This window comes from Oncorhynchus kisutch, linkage group LG2 (genome assembly GCF_002021735.2).
Source record: "Oncorhynchus kisutch isolate 150728-3 linkage group LG2, Okis_V2, whole genome shotgun sequence".
NCBI lineage: Eukaryota > Metazoa > Chordata > Actinopteri > Salmoniformes > Salmonidae > Oncorhynchus > Oncorhynchus kisutch.
The window spans coordinates 19,520,462-19,543,138 of NC_034175.2; the positions used below are offsets into that span (position 1 = coordinate 19,520,462).

At 42.7% G+C, this 22,677-nt stretch overlaps 1 protein-coding gene across 7 annotated transcripts in view; it reads right to left on the bottom strand.

The window, feature by feature from the left end:
• Positions 1–22,677, bottom strand: part of LOC109908843 (ras/Rap GTPase-activating protein SynGAP) — a 121,907-nt gene that overhangs the window by 76,906 nt on the left and 22,324 nt on the right. For all 7 annotated transcript variants that reach the window (XM_031789946.1, XM_031789944.1, XM_031789953.1 and 4 more), the window contains exon 3: positions 16,995–17,100. In XM_031789946.1, coding sequence (XP_031645806.1) covers positions 16,995–17,100 — 106 coding nt within the window. The remainder of the gene's footprint in view (positions 1–16,994; positions 17,101–22,677) is intronic.

Below are 22,677 nucleotides of genomic sequence, written 5' to 3' on the forward strand. Positions count from 1 at the left end.
CACCTGACTCCAATAATCAACTAATCATGATCTTCAGTTAAAAATGCAATTAGTTTAAATCAGCTGTGTTTGCTAGGGACGGTGGAAAGTGTGACACCAATCAGGCCTCTGAGGACTGGAATTGCCCAGGCCTGGTCTATACAGTGCCTTTGGAAGGTATTCAGACCCCTTGACCTTTTCCACATTTTGTTAGGTTACAGCCTTATTTTAAAATGTATTAAATTGTTTTTTTTCCCCTCATCAATCTACACAATACCCAATAATGACAAAGCAAAAACAGGTTTTTAGACATTTTAGCAAATGTATTAAATTTTTTTTTAAACATATCACATTGACATAAGTATTCAGACCCTTAACTCAGTACTTTGTTGCAAATCAAATCAATCAAATCAAATTTTATTTGTCACATACACATGGTTAGCAGATGTTAATGCGAGTGTAGCGAAATGCTTGTGCTTCTAGTTCCGACAATGCAGTAATAACGAACAAGTAATCTAACTAACAATTCCAAAAAAACTACTGTCTTATACACAGTGTAAGGGGATAAAGAATATGTACATAAGGATATATGAATGAGTGATGGTACAGAGCAGCATAGGCAAGATACAGTAGATGATATCGAGTACAGTATATACATATGAGATGAGTATGTAAACCAAGTGGCGTAGTTAAAGTGGCTAGTGATACATGTATTACATAAGGATGCAGTCGATGATATAGAGTACAGTATCTACGTATGCATATGAGATGAATATTAAGTTAACCAAGTTAACAAACAGATTACTGACCATTTCAAATCCCACCATACCTTCTCTGCTATGCAATCTGGTTTCAGAGCTGGTCATGGGTGCACCTCAGCCACGCTCAAGGTTCTAAACGACATCATAACCGCCATCGATAAGAGACATTACTGTGCAGCCGTATTCATCGACCTGGCCAAGGCTTTCGACTCTGTCAATCACAACATTCTTATTGGCAGACTCGACAGCCTTGGTTTCTCAAATGATTGCCTCGCCTGGTTTACCAACTACTTCTCTGATAGAGTTCAGTGTGTCAAATCGGAGGGCCTGTTGTCTGGACCTCTGACAGTCTCTATGGGTGTGCACAGGGTTCAATTCTCGGGCCGACTCTCTTTTCTGTATACATCAATGATGTTGTTCTTGCTGCTGGTGATTCTCTGATCCACCTCTATGCAGATGACACCATTTTGTATACTTCTGGCCCCTCCTTGGACACTGTGTTAACTAACCTCCAGACTAGCGTCAATGCCATACAACTCTCCTTCTGTGGTCTCCAACTGCTCTTAAACCCAAGTAAAACTAAATGCATGCTTTTCAATCGATCGCTGCCCGCACCTGCTCGCCTGACCAGCATCACTACTCTGGACGGCTCTGACTTAGAATACGTGAACAACTACAAATACCTGGGTGTCTGGTTAGACTGTAAACTCTCCTTCCAGACTCACATTAAGCATCTCCAATCCAAAATTTAATCTAGAATCGGCTTCCTATATCGCAACAAAGCATCCTTCACTTATGCTGCCAAACATACCCTCGTAAAACTGACCATCCTACCGATCCTCAACTTCGGTGATGTCATCTATACCATCCAACACTCTACTCAACAAACTGGATGCAGTCTATCACAGTGCCATCCGTTTTGTCACCAAAGCCCCATACACTACCCAACATTGCGACCTGTACGCTCTCGTTGGTTGGCCCTCGCTTCATACTCGTCGCCAAACCCACTGGCTACAGGTTATCTACAAGTCTCTGCTAGGTAAAAGCCCCGCCTTATCTCAGCTCACTGGTCACCATAGCAGCACCCACTCGTAGCACGCACTCCAGCAGGTATATCTCACTGGTCACCCCCAAAGCCAATTCCTCCTTTGGTCGTCTTTCCTTCCAGTTCTCTGCTACCCATGAAATCTCTGAAGCTGGAGACTCACACCCTCTCAATAGCTTTAAGCACCAGCTGTCAGAGCAGTTTACAGATCAGATCACTGCACCTGTACTTAGCCTATCTGTAAACAGCCCATCTATCAACCTACCACATCCCCATACTGGTATTTATTTAGCTCCTTTGCACCCCAGTATCTCTACCTGCACATTCATCTTCTACCGATCTACCATTCCAGTGTTTAATTGCTATATTGTAATTACTTCGCCACCATGGCCTATTTATTTCCTTAACTTACCTCATTTGCACTCACTGTATATAGACTTTTTGTTTTCTTTTGTTCTACTGTATTATTGACTGTATGTTTTGTTTACTCCATGTGTAACTCTGTGTTGTTGTATGTGTCAAACTGCTTTGCTTTATCTTGGCCAGGTCGCAGTTGCAAATGAGAACTTGTTCTCAACTAGACTACCTGGTTAAATAAAGGTGTTCTCAACTAGCCTACCTGGTTAAATAAAATAAATAAATAAAACTTGATTATCAAAGACTACCATCGATAACGTCATTACCACCATCCAACACACAATGCAGGCCACCATAGCAAGTGAAATCCAGGAAGCTGGTATGTTTTCAGTCCAGATTGACACTAGTCACTGTCATAGTCATAGTCAGATATGTGACGAACGTCACCCATGAGTAAATTGTGGCTGTGGTGAAATGTGAGGCATCCACTGGACAACACTTTGTCCAGGTACTGTGTGAAGTACTGGAAAACATGAAGCTTGACATCAGCAAGTGCATTGGCAATTCCACTGATGGAGCCTCCAGTATGCAAGGCCAGTATAAAGGCTTCTCTGCCCTGCTCTCTGGAAAGTCCACCAATCAAGTGTGGTGCTTTGCACACATTCTGAACCTTGTTTTGGCAGACACAACAGAGAGCGTCTTGGCAAGTTTTTCTCTCGATAACAACATAGCTGTGTTCTTCCGTGAATCCTACCAGAGGATGAACATTTGGGAGAAGGAGAGCAAGGACACAAGACACAGACGTCTTGCTCCAATTGGAGAGACACGCCCGGTGGGCTAAAGATAGTGCCTTAAAGGTCTTTGGAGCTTTTGGAAATCCAGATGAGGGTCTGTATGTTGATGTCCTTCTCACTCTTTCAACCATACAAGATCAGAAAAACATCAAAACTACTGCACAGGTCAAGGCACAAGGATACATTGAGGGTTTGCTGAAGTATGAAACGATACTTACAGCTCAGATATTCCTCAGAATATTTCAGGTCACCTCACAAGTCTCAAAATATCTTCAAACAAATGGAATGGACATTCTGTCTGCGCATCGTATGGTTGTGTCTACAGAGGAGCTGCTGGAAGGAATGGCAAGAGATTTTGAATAAGTCAAGGCAGCTTCAGACACATTTGTTCAGTGGGCCAACAGGAAGTTGCAGGAACAGGATGAGGAAACAGAACTGGAGTTAGAAACCACTCTGCCAACAAAAAGGGCTTGAAAGAAGAAGACCATGCCTGGAGAGATGGCACAAGATGGGTTTTTTACTGGGGCAGAGTGCATACAGGATTGGTGTCCATAATCAAATTCTGGATATAGTTATAGAATGCATCCATCGATGATTTCTGAGTAATGGCACTTTGTATGCCGACATGGCTCTTCTGGACCCTAAAAACTTTAGTCAGCTAACATCCAGTGCCAGTGACCTTCCACAGACAGCCCTTCAAGAACTAAGCAAATGTTTGATCAAATTTTACAGCAGAGCAACGGTGTTTCAATTTACAGAGTGAGCTCATGAGTCTGGCAGAACAGTGGACTATGTTAAAACAATCGGGATTTGAAGAATACACAACCAGGACTATGGAGGATCATGGACCTGAAGGAAATGAAGACGAGGTGGAGATGGTGAACAAGAGCTGTTCATCTTGCAAGGACTGTCCAGTGTGTTGCTACCGTATTCTTAGTCAGTACAACCTATTGACGACGCATACCACATCCTGGGCCTTGTTTACGGGTTACTACTTACCCTGTCAGTAACCCAGGTAGCTTGTGAGCGGAGCTTCTCTACTCTGAAATTCATCAAGAGTAGGATCAGGAGCAATCTATCTCAACAGCACCTGGAGGCTTTTATGCTCATGGCTACTGAGCAAGATGTTTTAATGGCCCTGGATAGTAACCTGGTTATAGATGGCATTGCTGAGAGAAGTAAGCTGCTGCAGAAATTGCTCATTTAAGGAGGTAGGAAATATGTTTATTTTAATTTTATTCTATGACTTGCCTACTCACCAGTCTTTTCACCAACAAATGTCTTCCTGTATTATTTATTTTACTGGTCAGAGGGTTCCAGAGATTCTTGCCACCTTGCTGCCAGTGCCAGAGCCAGCCTCCTCCTATTTTACATATATTTGACTAAAGTTATTGTTATAAATATTGTTCAGTAATCTTGTTTACATAAAGTGTGGCATGGGTTGTGTGGGTGGTGGTGTATTGCTGTTTTTTTTTTGGTGTGCCAGTCAAAAAGTCAAAAAGTCCAGAGTCAAAAGCTCCAGGGCCATTTTTCATTCCTAGTCCATCCCTGTCAACACGTCTTACCTGCTTGTGACTCTGTAGGAGAATTTGCAAAGTCATTTTTTGGGACGTTTCGTTTCCCTGCCTCTATGTCAATTCCAAGCTGCACTGTTTATCAGATTCTTCATATACAATTTAACAATTGATAATATTCTCACCCACCAGACTATTGTCAATTTAACACTTCACTTAGAGTTTGAAAATCACAAAAATACTAATTAATGCAATTCTTCCACCATGACCGTTCATCTACTTAAGTATGGGTCTCAAACTGGTAAAACACAAAATTATACTTTTTTGTTTGTTTGTTTGTTTGTTTGTATTTTACTCCCGTTTTCAATCTTGTCTCATCGCTGCAACTCCCCAATGGGCTCAGGAGAGGCGAAGGTGGAGTCATGCGTCCTCCGAAATATGACTCGCCTACCCACGCTCCTTAACACCCGCCAGCGTAACCCGGAAGCCAGCCACACCAATGTGTCGGAGGAAACACTGTTCAACTGGTGACCGGGAGTCAGTCCACAGGCACCCGGCCTGCCACAAGGAGTCGCTAGAGCACAATGAGCCAAGTAAAGACCCACCGGCCAAACCCTCCCCTAACCCGAGCCACGGCCGGTTGTTGCACAGCCCGGAAATTAACCCGGGTCTGTAGTAACCCTTCTAGCACTGCGATGCAGTGCCTTAGACCGCTTCGCCACTCGGTAGACCCCATAATTACATGTTTTACAATTAACTTAGACCCGCTACCGGAATAGTGACATCCATGATGTTCTGGGTCAATTTGACACGCAATTTGACCCACGCAATTTGACCTTGACCGTGGTCTATACCAGGCCTGGGCAACTCCAGTCCATGGGGGCCTGATTGGTGTCACACTTTTTCCCCAGCACCGGCTAACACACCTGACTCCAATAATCAACTAATCATGATCTTCAGTTAAAAATGCAATTAGTTTAAATCAGCTGTGTTTGCTAGGGACGGTGGAAAGTGTGACACCAATCAGGCCTCTGAGGACTGGAATTGCCCAGGCCTGGTCTATACAGTGCCTTTGGAAGGTATTCAGACCCCTTGACCTTTTCCACATTTTGTTAGGTTACAGCCTTATTTTAAAATGTATTAAATTGTTTTTTTTCCCCTCATCAATCTACACAATACCCAATAATGACAAAGCAAAAACAGGTTTTTAGACATTTTAGCAAATGTATTAACATTTTTTTTAAACATATCACATTGACATAAGTATTCAGACCCTTAACTCAGTACTTTGTTGCAAATCAAATCAATCAAATCAAATTTTATTTGTCACATACACATGGTTAGCAGATGTTAATGCGAGTGTAGCGAAATGCTTGTGCTTCTAGTTCCGACAATGCAGTAATAACGAACAAGTAATCTAACTAACAATTCCAAAAAAACTACTGTCTTATACACAGTGTAAGGGGATAAAGAATATGTACATAAGGATATATGAATGAGTGATGGTACAGAGCAGCATAGGCAAGATACAGTAGATGATATCGAGTACAGTATATACATATGAGATGAGTATGTAAACCAAGTGGCGTAGTTAAAGTGGCTAGTGATACATGTATTACATAAGGATGCAGTCGATGATATAGAGTACAGTATCTACGTATGCATATGAGATGAATAATGTAGGGTAAGTAACATTATATAAGGTAGCATTGTTTAAAGTGGCTAGTGATATATTTACATAATTTCCCATCAATTCCCATGATTAAAGTGGCTGGAGTAGAGTCAGTGTCATTGACAGTGTGTTGGCAGTAGCCACTCAATGTTAGTGGTGGCTGTTTAACAGTCTGATGGCCTTGAGATAGAAGCTGTTTTTCAGTCTCTCGGTCCCAGCTTTGATGCACCTGTACTGACCTCGCCTTCTGGATGACAGCGGGGTGAACATGCAGTGGCTCGGGTGGTTGATGTCCTTGATGATCTTTATGGCCTTCCTGTAGCATCGGGTGGTGTAGGTGTCCTGGAGGGCAGGTAGTTTGCCCCCGGTGATGCGTTGTGCAGACCTCACTACCCTCTGGAGAGCCTTACGGTTGAGGGCGGTGCAGTTGCCATACCAGGCGGTGATACAGCCCGCCAGGATGCTCTCGATTGTGCATCTGTAGAAGTTTGTGAGTGCTTTTGGTGACAAGCCAAATTTCTTCAGCCTCCTGAGGTTGAAGAGGCGCTGCTGCGCCTTCCTCACGATGCTGTCTGTGTGAGTGGACCAATTCAGTTTGTCTGTGATGTGTATGCCGAGGAACTTAAAACTTGCTACCCTCTCCACTACTGTTCCATCGATGTGGATGGGGGGGTGTTCCCTCTGCTGTTTCCTGAAGTCCACAATCATCTCCTTAGTTTTGTTGACGTTGAGTGTGAGGTTATTTTCCTGACACCACACTCCGAGGGCCCTCACCTCCTCCCTGTAGGCCGTCTCGTCGTTATTGGTAATCAAGCCTACCACTGTTGTGTCGTCCGCAAACTTGATGATTGAGTTGGAGGCGTGCATGGCCACGCAGTCGTGGGTGAACAGGGAGTACAGGAGAGGGCTCAGAACGCACCCTTGTGGGGCCCCAGTGTTGAGGATCAGCGGGGAGGAGATGTTGTTGCCTACCCTCACCACCTGGGGGCGGCCCGTCAGGAAGTCCAGTACCCAGTTGCACAGGGCGGGGTCGAGACCCAGGGTCTCGAGCTTGATGACGAGCTTGGAGGGTACTATGGTGTTGAATGCCGAGCTGTAGTCGATGAACAGCATTCTCACATAGGTATTCCTCTTGTCCAGATGGGTTAGGGCAGTGTGCAGTGTGGTTGAGATTGCATCGTCTGTGGACCTATTTGGGCGGTAAGCAAATTGGAGTGGGTCAAGGGTGTCTGGTAGGGTGGAGGTGATATGGTCCTTGACTAGTCTCTCAAAGCACTTCATGATGACGGATGTGAGTGCTACGGGGCGGTAGTCGTTTAGCTCAGTTACCTTAGCTTTCTTGGGAACAGGAACAATGGTGGCCCTCTTGAAGCATGTGGGAACAGCAGATTGGTATAGGGATTGATTGAATATGTCCGTAAACACACCGGCCAGCTGGTCTGCGCATGCTCTGAGGGCGCGGCTGGGGATGCCGTCTGGGCCTGCAGCCTTGCGAGGGTTAACACGTCTAAATGTCTTACTCACTTCGGCTGCAGTGAAGGAGAGACCGCATGTTTTCGTTGCAGGCCGTGTCGATGGCACTGTATTGTCCTCAAAGCGGGCAAAAAAGTTATTTAGTCTGCCTGGGAGCAAGACATCCTGGTCCGTGACTGGGCTGGGTTTCTTCCTGTAGTCCGTGATTGACTGTAGACCCTGCCACATGCCTCTTGTGTCTGAGCCGTTGAATTGAGATTCTACTTTGTCTCTGTACTGGCGCTTAGCTTGTTTGATAGCCTTGCGGAGGGAATAGCTGCACTGTTTGTATTCAGTCATGTCACCAGACACTTTGCCCTGATTAAAAGCAGTGGTTCGCGCCTTCAGTTCCACACGAATGCTGCCATCAATCCACGGTTTCTGGTTAGGGAATGTTTTAATCGTTGCTATGGGAACGACATCTTCAACGCACGTTCTAATGAACTCGCACACCGAATCAGCGTATTCGTCAATGTTGTTATCTGACGCAGCACCTTTGGCAGTGATTACCATCTTGAGTCTTCTTGGCTATGACACTACAAGCTTGGCACACCTGTATTTGGGGAGTTGGGGAGTTTCTCCCATTCTTCTCTGCAGATCCTCTCAAGCTCTTTCAGCTATTTTCAGGTCTCTCTAAAGATATTGGATCGGGTTTAAGTCCGGGCTCTGGTTGGGCAACTCAAGGACATTCAGAGACTAGTCCCCGAAGCCACTCCTGTGTTGTCAAGAGGTCCTAAGCGCTCTGGAGCAGGCTTTCATCAAGGATCTCTCTGTACTTTGCTCCGTTCATCTTTGCCTCGATCGTGACTAGTCTCCCAGTCCCTTACGCTGAAAAACATCCCCACAGCATGATGTTGCCACCACCATGCTTCACCGTAGGGATGTTGCCAGGTTTCCTCCAGATGTGATGCTTGACATTCAGGCCAAAGAGTTCAATCTTGGTTTCATCAGACCAGAGAATCTGGTTTCTCATGGTCTGAGAATCTTTAGGTGCCTCTTGGCAAACTCCAAACGGGCTGTCATGTTCCTTTTACTGAGGAGTGGCTTCCGTCTGGCCCCTCTACCATAAAGGCCTGATTGGTGGAGTGCTGCAGAGATGGTTGTCCTCTGGAAGGTTCTCCCATCTCCACAGATTAACTCCAGAGCTCTGTCAGATTGACCATTGGGTTCTTGGTCACCTCCCTGACCAAGGCCCTTCTCCCCCGATTGATCAGTTTGGCCAGGCGCACAGCTCTAAGAAGAGTCTTGGTGGTTCCAAACTTCTTCCATTTAAGAATGATGGAGGCCACTGTGTACTTTCCAAAGGCACTGTATAATTTGTAAATGGTTTGTCCTTGAAACAAGCTGCTTTCTAAGCTACTGGAAAATACATTTTGGGAGGTTAAACTTATATATTTATGTTCTTGATGTACTTACTGCGCTTACTGTACGGGTCAAATTGAACCAGAACATAAACGGTTTAGACCAAATCAAACATAAATGAAGGGTGAATTAGGTTAACTCTATTATTATACTTTACTATTTATATTTTTGACTACTTTTACTTCATTACATTCCAAAAGAAAATTATGTACTTTTTACTCCATATATTTTCCTTGACACCAAAAAGTACTAGTTACAATTTGAATGCTTAGCAGTACAGGAAAAAGGTCAAATTCACACACTTATCAAGAGAACGTCCCTGGTCATCCCTACTGCCTCTGATCTGCTTCCTTATGTCTGAGTGTTGTAGTTGGCCCTAGCTGTCAAAAAAAGTAATAAAAAAGGAAATTGTGCCATCTGGTTTGCTAAATATAAGGAATTTGATTTATAGCATTTATTTTTACTTTGTACTTTTACTCAAGTATGACAATTGAGTATTTTTTCCACCATTGTACTTATCTACATTTAAAAACGAATATTTTTAGACTTTCACTCAAGGATTAATTTACTGGGTTACTTTCACTTTTACTTGAGTCATTTTATATTAAGGTATCTTTACTTTTACTCAAGTATAACAATTGAGTACTTTTTCCACCTCTGCCTACATCTTTGCTGGCCCTGCCATCAACGGATTTCTGCCTAGAGTACGCCACTGGTGTGTTTGTGTGTGTGTGTGTGTGTGTTGGTGTGTATTTGTGTTTGCATGGTTGTTTGTGTGTCAATGGCTACTCTCATCTACACCAGTGGTTCCTAAGTGAAACCGAAAGGCACACTGCACGGCCCAAAGACTCCCAATTCACATGCTCAGCAAAAAGAAGATGACTACTACCAAGTTGGCATCTTCTTTTCCTCTGGGCCTCGGGGAGAGCAGGCTTTGGTGAAGGAAACTATCAAAGAAACGTAAGGTATAACTTCAATTAATAGCCCAGGTGTTTATTTGCTTAAATCACTGAACACAACCGGCGCTTATAAGAGACAGATTTCCATTTGAGCCTGGTGTCTATCCACCTCCAGCTCCTCGCAAACATGTTGTTCTACCCCCACCTTGCAGTCTCGCCCTCTTCTGATCCACCTCAGACAAACGTTGAAGTTCAACTTTTTTGACAGCCATTTTCTCACTCTTTTTGGATCAATTCCAAAATGCCTGGCTGTTGCCTCGCCTGAATTTTGCTCTGCGAATTTGATCACTGTGAGCTTGAATTTGATGTGTTTTCTTTTAGGTGTTGCCATGGATAGCAACGATGATAGAATAAAACATTTAAACATGTAATGCAGATGACTGTGGGAAAATCAGAGCTGTGTCCATGGTAACCTTGTAAACAATTAATTTAGACCCGGTGTTTATTTGAAACAGGTCGTTTATTGCGTGCCGATGCCCAGCTATTTAAAGGGACAGGTGGCTATTTGAGACCGAGTCTAATTGAAGTTGAAGAAAGTGGCAGTAAATCCCTGACTCTAGTCTCAGTGCAGAGAGATGAGGTCTTTTAAGACTACAGCCAACCAATGTATGAAAGCTGACTAACACACTCAGGGCTGAGGAAGAGAAACCAGCCTACACAAGAGACCCATGGACAACTGCCAGTCAAACCAGGAGCTGTGCTGCTACTGCTGTTATTATTGATATTGCTCTATTTCATCCTCAGGATATATCACAGGATATGTGAGCACTTGATGTTACATAATGTCGACATTTACATAGCTGCTCTGCATAAAAAGCTATTTTCCAGTTGATGCATGGTATTTACAATGGTGCTTCACTCCATTTCTTAACATGTCATTTCTGGTACCTAGTAATTGATCAATTTATCAGTAATCAGTTATTAAAGGGGAACTATTTTTTTGTCAACATTTCAATTACATAGAGGATTCTAAAAGACCCGTCTTGAAAAATGTATTGTAGCTAAGATGTTGATTATAAAAACATTATCTTTAAATCACATTTGCCTAATTTTTCAATAATATACAGCCCCAAGGAATACATATGTACTGTGTAGTTGCACTCTCTACACTGCTGGTTGTTACGCATATTAAAGGGAAGGTTGCACAATATATTTCCACAAATCTAACAATGTAGATTGATGACATTCCATCTTATGCAAAGGTTCTTTATGCAAAAGTTGATTAAAAACTAACTATACACATATTTTGCTATTTGAATTACATTTATTAAAAACTCCTACACCAACAAAACATTACGGCTTTGACGTCAAGAAGGGGCCTGTTGGTGGGGGCAGTACACACTGAACTGCCTCATCTTTTTTTGCAGGATATCATGGTAGTCAATGTTTATTTTAGCCATTATACCTGGGTTTACTGCTGCTAGTAGTAGCACTCAGGTTAGCATGGCATTAGCTGTAGCTACAATCGGCCAACAACAGAGTTTTAGCCAGTTCGGTTATAGATGTTCAATGTCTACTATGATGGTAAAGGTTTATCTTGGTTTTGTAACAGTACGAGAAATGCTGATGTGCTGAACTGCAAATAAGTGATGTGCTTCAAGGCTGCTAGTGGTTAGCTAGTAGGGGCAAGCCAGGGGTGGAATGAGGTCTATGCTAAAAGAATGCGAGCTGTATTAGTGTTCTTTTTTTAATGAGCTGATACAGAGTAAAAAATCACATGATATGGTCAGATGATAAATTGTCTTTATTCAGAGTTCCAAAATATATATTTTGAAACAATAATAGGACTCTGTATGATATGAGTCTCCACTGTTTTATGTGGTTTCACTCCTACTCCTGTAGTGCTCCTCTTCGTGTCACATTTCCGAACGCCTTTTTTGACTTCGGTCAAATTCAGTTAAAATATACATTTCTCCCAAAATACAAATGTAAAGTGATACAGCATGCCGTATTGGGACCTTTAGTTGGAAGAATAATTCTACAATCTTCCCTTTAAGTGAAAAATAATTTGATTAGTTGTTCCACATGAAGTAGCTATACGTCATTTCGAAGAAGTGTGGGAACAGCGATGTAAAATGTTGCCAGAAAACAGTATTGATTCTAGCTGAGTGAGCACACAATTCCATTAATCATCTCTCTCTCTCTCTCCCCCTTTCCCCAGTGAGTGTTCCCCTGCTCATGTCCATGAACCGCTAAACAAAGCTACAGTAGCGCTCCATTTGTATTCATTCGGAGTTCCAACATTAAGACAGCAAGATGACTCAGCAAATCTCTCCAAAGACAAGCGGCAGCTTTGGGGGTGCATTTACAGTTCCCTCAGTAACAGACTGACAGGCTACCTGTCATCCTGCACTGTTAACTTTATATAGTACTAAAGGTCTCACTAAAACAAACAATACTGTTGTTGATACTGCTACAGTACTATGTATGCTTCCTGCTGCAATTAAAACATATTGAAGTGTCCTTTGGTATTCCCATGTGGTAGCAAACAGAGAATAGCATAATTGGGGTTGGCTAATGGGATCGTATTGCGTAATGTTGCTGTAGAAATTTGGGGTCAAATTGCTCAAAACAAAGAGAAATCTGAGTAACATACTCACTAATCTAATATATAATGCTAGAGAATACAAACTACGCACATGTATTTGGGGTGGCAGGTAGCCTAGTGGTTAGAGCATTGAGCCAGTAACCGAAAGGTTGCTAGATCAAATCCCTGAGCTGACAAGGTAAAAATCTGTTGTTCTGTCCCTGAACAAGGCAGTTAACTGTCATTGTAAATTTAAATTTGTTCTCAACTGACTTGTCTAGTTAAAAAAAGGTAACATTTAAAAAATGGAAGGTAACTGTACTGAGGTGTATAGGTTAGCGGTGGTTGCTGGAGTATGCTGCAAACATGAACCACTTCTGGGTTCCACTCTTACCCTGACAGTTTTTTTTGTCCCTGGTGGAATCTCAAAGACATTGCATGTTGTTTTAATGAGTTAAAAGGCTGGGGAAAATCCATAATTTATACTGTTATTTATGATTCATTTCCTTAAAGTTATTGGAGGAGAAATTAGTTCAGTTATACACTCTAGTGTTGTACCTTTAAGATGGGATGTGGAACAACTCCTATAAATAAAATATAAAAATGACAATGTTGTCCCAGAAGATGGAGAACACAAGTTTATAATGGAGGAAAATACGAACAACACGTTATGTTTTTACATTGAATTTCCATTCAGCCAAAGGCTATCAATCAGATAAGCAGTTAGCTAGCTACATTATGGTTGTGATTTAGCCTGAGGTTAATTCATTCAGATAACATGGATTCCTCTCAATGACTGAGCAGCCGTGGTGAAAGTCAATTTCAAAATGTAACACATTTAATCACATCCAATTTTGATGAGGTTAATAAGAGAGAGAAAAAATATATTTTTCTTCTATTAGCCCAGAATGCACCTCTTTGAATGTTATTGAACATTATTGCAAGAGACCCAATAGGATCAGGAGCGTGCACTTCAGTGCCAATAAAGATTTAAAAGGATTGTTTCTCTCACTAATTACATAATCAAGTCTCTTCACTGACCATGCTCTATCAAATCAAATCAAACTTTATTTGTCACATGCGCCGCGCCGCATACAACAAGTGTAGACTTTACCGTGAAATGCTTACTTACAAGCCCTTAACCAACAGTGCAGTTCAAGAAGAGATAAGAAAACATTTACCAAACAAACTAAAGTAAAAATGAAAATAAGTAACACAATAAAATAACAATAATGAGGCTCTATACAGGGGGTGCCGGTACCAAGTCAGTGTGTGGGGGTACAGGTTAGTTGAGGTAATTTGTACATGTAGGTAGGGGTGAAGTGACTATGCATAGATAATATGTCAATGTAAATAGTCCAGGTGGCCATTTGAATAATTGTTCAGCAGTCTTATGGCTTGGGGGTAGAAGCTGTTAAGGAGCCTTTTGGTCCTAGACTTGGTGCCTCGGTACTGCTTGCCATGCAGTAGCAGAGAAAACAGTGTGTAACTTGGGTGACTGGAGTCTCTGACAATTTTATGGGCTTTCCTCTGACACCGCCTATTATATAGGTCCTGGATGGCAGGAAGCTTGGCCCCAGTGATGTACTGGGCTGTTCGCACTACCCTCGGTATCGCCTTACGGGCAGTTGCCATACCAGGCGGTGATGCAACCAGCTTTCGACGGTGCAGCTTTTTGAGGATCTGGGGACCCAAGCCAAAAATGTTCAGTCTCCTGAGGGGGAAAAGGTTTTGTCGTGCCCTCTTCACGACTGTCTTGGTGTGTTTGGACCATGATAGTTCGCTGGTGATGTGAACATCAAGGAACTTAAAACTCTCGACCCGCTCCAGGTGTTATTTTTGTCCAGGTGGGAAAGGGCAGTGTGGAGTGGATCTGTTGGAGCGGTATGCGAATTGGACTAGGGTATCTGGGATAATGGTGTTTTTTGTGAGCTATGACCAGAATTTCAAAGCACTTCATGGCTACCGATGTGAGTGCTACGGGGCGGTAATCATTTAGGCAGGTTACCTTTGCTTCCTTGGGCTCAGGGACTATGGTGGTCTGCTTGAAACAGCCTGAGTTTAACTTAACATCTGATATGGTAAACAGGGGTTTTGTGGTCAGACCTGCTCTATGAGCTGCTTGAAATGACAAGTCAACACAAATGGAACTTACCCTGCCAGTAAAACAAACACACAAACAACTCACAAACATGCTACAGTAGAGAAACAACCCCAGCTACACAGTTTCAATAACTTCCCTTTATGGCTGAATGACTCAGAAACGTAGCATATAACATTTTGCAGCTGTACACAACATACTACCACTTTTTACTCTATAGTGTTTATAGTTTTCATTATGCATGCTACTGCAATTGCAAAAATTCAACTTGGTATAGATACAGTACCTCCACCATAATGCAGCAACTGCTATTCAAGCAAGATTCCCTATACTCCACTATTGGTACTCCACTATTTGTCCTACTGCCCCACACAATCTGTCTCCCTATTCACGTTTTTTTTCTTCATAAAATTATTTTTTTACCCATTTTTTCGCCCCAATTGATAGTTACGATCTTGTCTCATCACTGCAACTCCCCAACGGGCTCGGGAAAGGCGAAGGTCAAGACATGCATCCTTCAAAACATGACGCGCCAAGCTGTGCTGCTTGAACCCCAGGCTGTAGTGGCTCTTCAGCACTGCGATACAGTGCCTTAAATTGCTGCGCCCCTCGGGAGGCCTTTGTCTCCTTATTGTAACTACTGTACCTTATATGTACCTAAATGTGTCCAGGGTACATAGGGTGTTTCAACACCATGGACAGAGGGCCCAACATGGGCTAAAATCCACCACCAATGGGAGCTGTTTCAGTACCTTGGACAGCTCCGCACAGAGTTTGGTCTGTGTGGCTGCAGGCAGAAGTTCTGTGGATAGGGTTTAGGTTGAAGTTCTAATTACAATAGATATTTGCATAAAACATTTACAGCACACTGCAATTATCTACCAAGATGAATGCCTTAATTGCATGTTGATTGCTCCAACTTTAACCATTTCCGTGCAATACAAGGAAGTGGATGGGGAAGTAGACTAATTGCGTCTGAGTAACTTTCCGTATCCAATCCAAAGAGCGTATTGAAATGTCCTATGCGTCCCTAATAATAGATGCAGAGCCAAATGTCTTCATCAGAGATGGTCATTACATCAGGACCCAGCTGGGATTGTTGTCAAGTGTCTTCATTTATCAAAACGATGATACATGAAAATTCATTTGAAGTATAGAGACAGTACATAAACACATTTGATGCATACAAATTCAACCTTGTTTTTTTGTAACACAAGAGTAATCTATGACTTGTACTGTATGTGTCCCTGGAATGAAGCACTTAAGTGAGTAGAGGACAACATCGGAAGGTCTATTGGACCTCATCCCCCATAGCAAACGATACTCTATCTCCATCTTGCATATCATTGGACAGTTTAGCCTGGCATTTTGATTTCATGCCTTTGTGTCCTATTTTTCTTTTTTGAAGTCTAGTCAAAATGGATTTTCAAACATTTTTTTATACATAGATTTTCACTATCCTATCCAATCCACTTGTATCCAATCTACTCACTTGCTTGCATCTAATCTACTCACTTGCTTGCATCCAATCTACTCTCACTCTGGGATTATCCCAATGATGATCTCACTAACTTATCTCAGTTCCAATTTATGCAGTAGGTCACAGTCTTTCTGAAATGGGTCACTGTGTCACAAGCAGTTCCCTTGACAGTGACTCTGTAAATGTGGAATTCTGATGACAGCATGACAGCTTTCTATTAATCAGCTCATTAATGGGCTGCCTGGGGGGCCTTGGCCGCCGGTGGGGCATCCATCTCATTCAGTATGGGCATTTCCTCAGGGTGGATGGGCTCTCACTGCAGATGGTTCTCAATGGAAGGCTGTTGGATAACATATGCTATACCATAGACATGCTTAGAGTGTGATGAGCATCACTCTTCTGGAGTCAGTAGGCCTGTGTAGCCTGTGCCGTTATAGGAGAGTAGTGCTGTGTCAGACCTGGACAGGTTCATGTCAAATACGGAGTGAGTGGCCTATTGCAGTATCCCCACAAGACTGTTGTGGGGAGAGTTGCCCTCGTGGACGATGGGAGTGTATCAATGCTGAGACATTGTGAGAGAGGTGGAGTAAGGCAATGAGGCAGAGACAATGAGTCAGAGAGTCAGTAAGAAAGACAGAATCACAAAATATAAGTAGAGAGGCAGAGAAAGGTAAGAGCAGCCCATGACAGATAGAGTCAGAAACACAGAACTAGAAGGAGAAGAACGGGCCTCCGCATTCAAGTCAATGACGCCTTAATGGGTGGACTGGCAACCATTGCGAGGGTCCCCATAAGAGTAAAGCAGGAAGTAAAAGCAGGAAGTACAACATTACATTTGTGCTTTATGGTCAGAGGCTCCAAGCCCATTCTATTGACTGTATTTTCTATCAGAAAGAATTCAGAGAGATTGAAGGGCCCTTAGCCTACTCACCCATCTCTGGATGGTGCCTCCCCTCAACAGGAACGCTGACTGTCCTCCGCAGCAGCTTGTTCCTGTGCAACTCGGAGCGCCGCTCGCGCATCAACAAAGGGTGTACCTGCATATTCACAGAGAAACAAGGTCAGGTCAATACGCACAATGCATTAGGCTATATTTTCTGAAGACCATAATGGATAGTATCTTGAAATGTGTATCACTGAGCAGTAGTGGTGCGTGGGCAAAAATAACTAGGGAAGCTAAGCCATGAAAAAGAGCCATATTACAACTTACTGTATGTGTTGTGATAATTACATTGTTTGCTTTTGAACCTGTTAGTACATATGCTTTGACACCGTGAAATATAGGCCTAAAGGCAGAGACAATTAGAAGACACAGTGGTAGAATAAATTCCACCACACCTTTGTTTCATCAAACCAACAGAGAGCAACTTCTATCCAGTGAAGTCCACAAAGCATTTAGCCTGTAACAAACAGCTACATGACCTACAGCATGGTCAAGCAGTTAATGTTTCTGACATTTTTGGACCTTTTAAACAACTATTGACTTAGAACAATGGAGAGTTACCACAAGTCGAAAAGGAAACAGGAGCAGACTCCACTATTCCAGCACCATTTCAACTTCTACATTTCAACAGAATCAAATCACCTCTGCTAATGGTTAGTTGAATACAGTGGCAACTAAAAGATACCAAAAACAATTGAGTCCAGTCAACATAAGCTAAATATGATATGGCTATGCATGGTATAGCACTGATTTGTGTGTGTGTGTACTACTTAAGTAGTTTTTTGGGGTATCTCTACTTTACTTTACTATTTATATTTTGGACTACTTTGACTTCACTATAATCCTAAAGAGAATGATGTTATTTTTACTCCATACATTTTCCCTGACACCCAAAAGCACTCGTTACATTTTGAATGCTTAGCAGTACAGGAAAAGGGTCCATTCACACACTTATCAAGAGAACATCCCTGGTCATCTCTACTGCCTCTGATCTTGCGGACTCACTAAACACAAACGCTTTATTTGTAAATGGCGTCTGAGTGTTGAAGTGTGCCCCTGGCTATCTGTAAACGTAAAAAACAAGAAAATTGTGCTGTCTGGTTTGCTTAATATAAGGAATTTGAGTGTGCGTGCGAGCGTGTGTGAGTGCGTGTGTGCGAATTCAGACCATGAAGGCTTGATTCACGCAGTCTCCTCTGAACAGTTGATGTTGAGATGTGTCTGTTACTTGAACTCTGAAACATTTATTTGGGCTGCAATCTGAGGTGCAGTTAACTCTAATGAACTTATCCTCTGCAGCAGAGGTAGCTCTGAGTCTTCCTTTCCTGTGGCGGTCCTCATGAGAGCCAGTTTCATCATTGCGCTTGATGTTTTTTTGCGACTGCACTTAAAGAAACTTTCATAGTTCTTACATTTTCCGGATTGCCTGTCCTTCATGTCTTAAAGTAATGATGGACTGTCGTTTCTCTTCGCTTATTTGAGCTGTTCTTCCCATACCAAATAGGGATATCTTCTGTATACCACCCCTACCTTGTCACAACTGATTGGTTCAAATGCATTAAGAAGGAAAGAAATTCCACAAATTAACATTTAAAAAGGCACACCTATTAATTGAAATGCATTCCAGGTGACTACCTCATAAAGCTGGGTGAGAGAATGCCAAGAGCGTGCAAAGCTGTCATCAAGGCAAAGGGTTACTACTTTGAAGAATCTTAAATATAAAATATATTTTGATTTAACACTATGTTGGTTACTACATGATTCCATATGTGTTATTTCATAGTTTTATGTCTTCACTATTATTCTACAATGTAGAAAAAAGTACAAATAAAGAAAAACCCTGGAATGAGTAGGTGTGTCCAAACTTTTGACTGGTACTGTATGTGTGTGAGGGTCACCGGCTGGTCACATGACCACGTTTGACCGTATGACCAGCTGTAATATTATAGACATGTAGCAGGGCTTCCAGCACAATATGGGTGACATAAAAGTGTAATACATATATACACCCACTGCAGGCGACCGTACACACCCCCCCAACATACATAACATGCAGTCTACTGCGCTAGACATATCTAGTGGATGCACAGCACAGAGCACAGCACTCCATACAATCCCCCATAGCCCAGTAAGCCGGAAGACATCTCCCAGCGCTATCGGTGGCAGGATTCTTTTTGTTGACATTTACCTCTTTTTTTTTTTTTACGTAATCAGGGACACACACACCATAAATCAAGTGTGTATTTGATTATGCTCGTATTTTCCACTTAGGGCATACTAATGAGTATGTTGTGAGACGCATCTTACGCCGAGGACAGATATATTGCCAGTTACGGAATGAGTTCCTCAATGAAACATGTATTATAAGACACCCAATCGCTACGAGTCCAGCACCCGCATGCTTACAAGCTTGTTTCTTTATCGCCTGCCCTTTTATATGAGCAATTATATGCACGGAAAGACCTTGCGTTGCTGTTTATATCGTTTTTTATGATACACTGCGAGCTCACTGTTAAAAATGCGTCAGACCCAATTTTAACATGTGTTTATAACATCCACATTCTTTTTGGTTATTTCTCAATATAATCTAATTTACTTCATCATTGGACCATAACACTCTAGGAAAACCCTTCGAACACAGATATACTCTCTAAAACATGTTAATAATATGAGCCATCTGTCTCCAAGCCTTTTACACTGTCATAAGCGTAATAGTTGCTATATTTTTGGATAATTAACTGATAAATGCATTCACAAGACTTCAGACACATCCCTAAATGTATCTATCCACTCTTCTCTACCCTGTTTCCTTGCTGCACCAGAGCTCCTTTCTGCATTCACGAGCACTTATCTAATTAAATGTATCGTTACACATAAAATGGTAATATAAAGAAATGTGATCAATATACAGCATACTGTAAGTGCTAAATGCTATGATAATCTAAGTGTAGTATTACTTCATCAATAAGTAATTGCTCTGGACTTCAGTTGAGTCTAAGGCATGGAGTTGCCGATTTTCCTCAATGAGAGTAGTGACTTTGACTAGGAATAAGAACTGAAAAAGTTCACAGAGCAGCCGAGGCCGTTTAGATCACATTAAACTCTGACTCAAAACTGATCTCAAACACCATACATAAATACTAGTCTATCATGGCATGCTAAACATGGTAATTTCCACAGCCCACTCCCCCCTCATCTCCACTGTGTCCCCATTCAGACATAATTCATCACAACACGTGTATGGAAAAGACCCCCCTACACACATACACATACATACACCCTGACACACAGCCCTTTCTGGTTGCGAGGGGGAACACCTGGGCACTATTTATAGCCTGCGTGGCAGTTTTGGATTGACAGGGGGTGGGGGAGGGAGGGGGAGCTGGTTAGGACAGTGGCGCTGCAGCTGGGGACTTGACACGGCCTTGGCACCGTCCCTGGTAGCCATGCTCATGAGTGGGCACACAAGGCAGGTTGGCACACAACACTGGCAGACCAGACAGAGGGCATGTGGGGCCCGCACTGACACTCACACAGGGGCAGTGGTCTAGCTTTGAAACCTGCAGGGAGCAAGAAAGCATGCTAATTGTCTATCAATGTCTGTAATTGTAATGCAGTATAGCAGTGTTTCCCAATTTCTGTTCTGGAGTTTCTGTCTCTGGGTATTCTGGTTTTTGTATGGGCGAGTCAACAATCCATTTCATTCAATTGAAAAATAGATTGAATACTGGCATGCAGACCTTGGCTCCCTTGAGTGTTGTCAGAGATAAGCTCATTCATAAGGTCATTCTAATAGCTAACAAGAAGGTCAATTGTACTGGATTTCGGCATCCAGCAAACTGTAGTCAAAGGTAAGAGTAGGAGCAGAAGTGGCTAAGACTGAAATAGACAGATAACTGTGCTCAGGCACTGCAAGGAGGGGTGGATGGTGGGTTGTGGGTGAGTAGAGGGAGAATGAAAGCCATAGACCTGAGGGAGAGGAGAGGGGGGCTGGTATGGAGAGTTGAGCAATGCTGCAGGCTGCCTGGACCATATGTCACTACTGGCCCAGCTGTGATGGGTAGGCTGGGTGGGGGATATGGGTGGTGTGTTCGTGGGTGACTAGGGAGGGGGGTGCGGGGTTAATGGAGCGGCAGGTGTGAATCCAATTCTTTGTAACGGAGTCGTGATCAAACAGCGGCTGAGTCCACTACCTCTGCCCCCGACATACACACACACAGACGCATTCACGCACGCACGCACACAAGCACACACGCACACACCAGCCTCTGTGTCCCTGGAAGTATGACAAACGGTTGGCCAACACCACTGTCTGTCCTCAAGTCTCTCGATAACATCCTATCACTGACAGATGTTCCCTCCCCTCAGGCATTGGACACAGCAACTGGCATGTGATAAAATCAGAGAGAAACGTTCAAACAGAGGGATTTTAAGACCATATTTGGCATCTTGGAATGAGAAAAGAGGGCATTTAGAGAGCATCCCTAAGTACTAAATCTGACCAAATTCCAATGCAACGTTGATCTTCATTGTTTGTATGTCAAATTTGAGCATGCTGCAAAGCACTGGTGGAAGAGCTGTCCCACTACTCCCCTATGTGGACATTTCCCACAATACCTGCATTCAGTTGGAATGTTAGATCAACTCCATTTAAATGCACTATACACATGCATAGCCAGGCAAATTAATCAAATTGCCTTGATAAAAAGCAAGTTTACATTAAGTGTACAAAATACTAGGAACACCTGCTCTTTCCATGACATAGACTGACCAGGTGAATCTATGTGAAAGCTATGATCCCTTATTGATGTCACTTGTTAAATCCACTTCAATCAGTGTAGATGAAGGGGAGGAGACACTTTAAAGAAGGAATTAAGACACGGGTTGTGTATGTGTACCATTCAGAGGGTGAATGGACAAGACAACAGATTTGTGCCTTTGAAAGGGTTATAGTAGTAGGTGCCAGGCTTGAGTGTGTCAACAACTGCAACGTTCGTGGGGTTTTCAGGCTCAATAGTTTCTTATGTGTATCAAGAATGGTCCACCACCCAAAAGACATACAGCCATCTTCACACAACTTTGGGAAGCATTGGCATCAACATGGGCCAGCATCCCTGTGGAACGCTTTGGACACTTTGTAAAGACTATGCCCAGACGAATTGAAGCTATTCTGAGGGCAAAAGAAGGGAGAAACACAATATTATGAAGGTGTTCCTATTGTTTTGTACACTCAGTGTATAACCCCTAATATGTATAAGGGTGACCTTTTGAAAATTGCTTATTTCAGTTGCGCGTAATGGTTATTCAGATGCCAAAAGGCAGTAAAGCGCTTGTTAAATAACCTTAGGATTTGCCAATGTACAGTGCATTGAGCCTTCATATTGGTCAAATGAAGGAGCTTCTTCCTCATGACTCCTTCCATCCACGTGTGCCTTATTATTACATAATTACCACATCCCCCCCTGTTTCCAAATGGGTTCCCAAGGGTCATGCATGTGTAAAAATGCTAACTACTCCTGAGTCATGCTTTATGCAATGTGACAACAGTAGCTTCAGGCAAAGCCACCACGGCGCTGCATTGTTGGCTCAGGCGCTAATGAATTAATTTACAGTATCAACACTGCCAAAGCCATTGCAAACATATGGGCAGGGAATGCAACACAATGGCCAT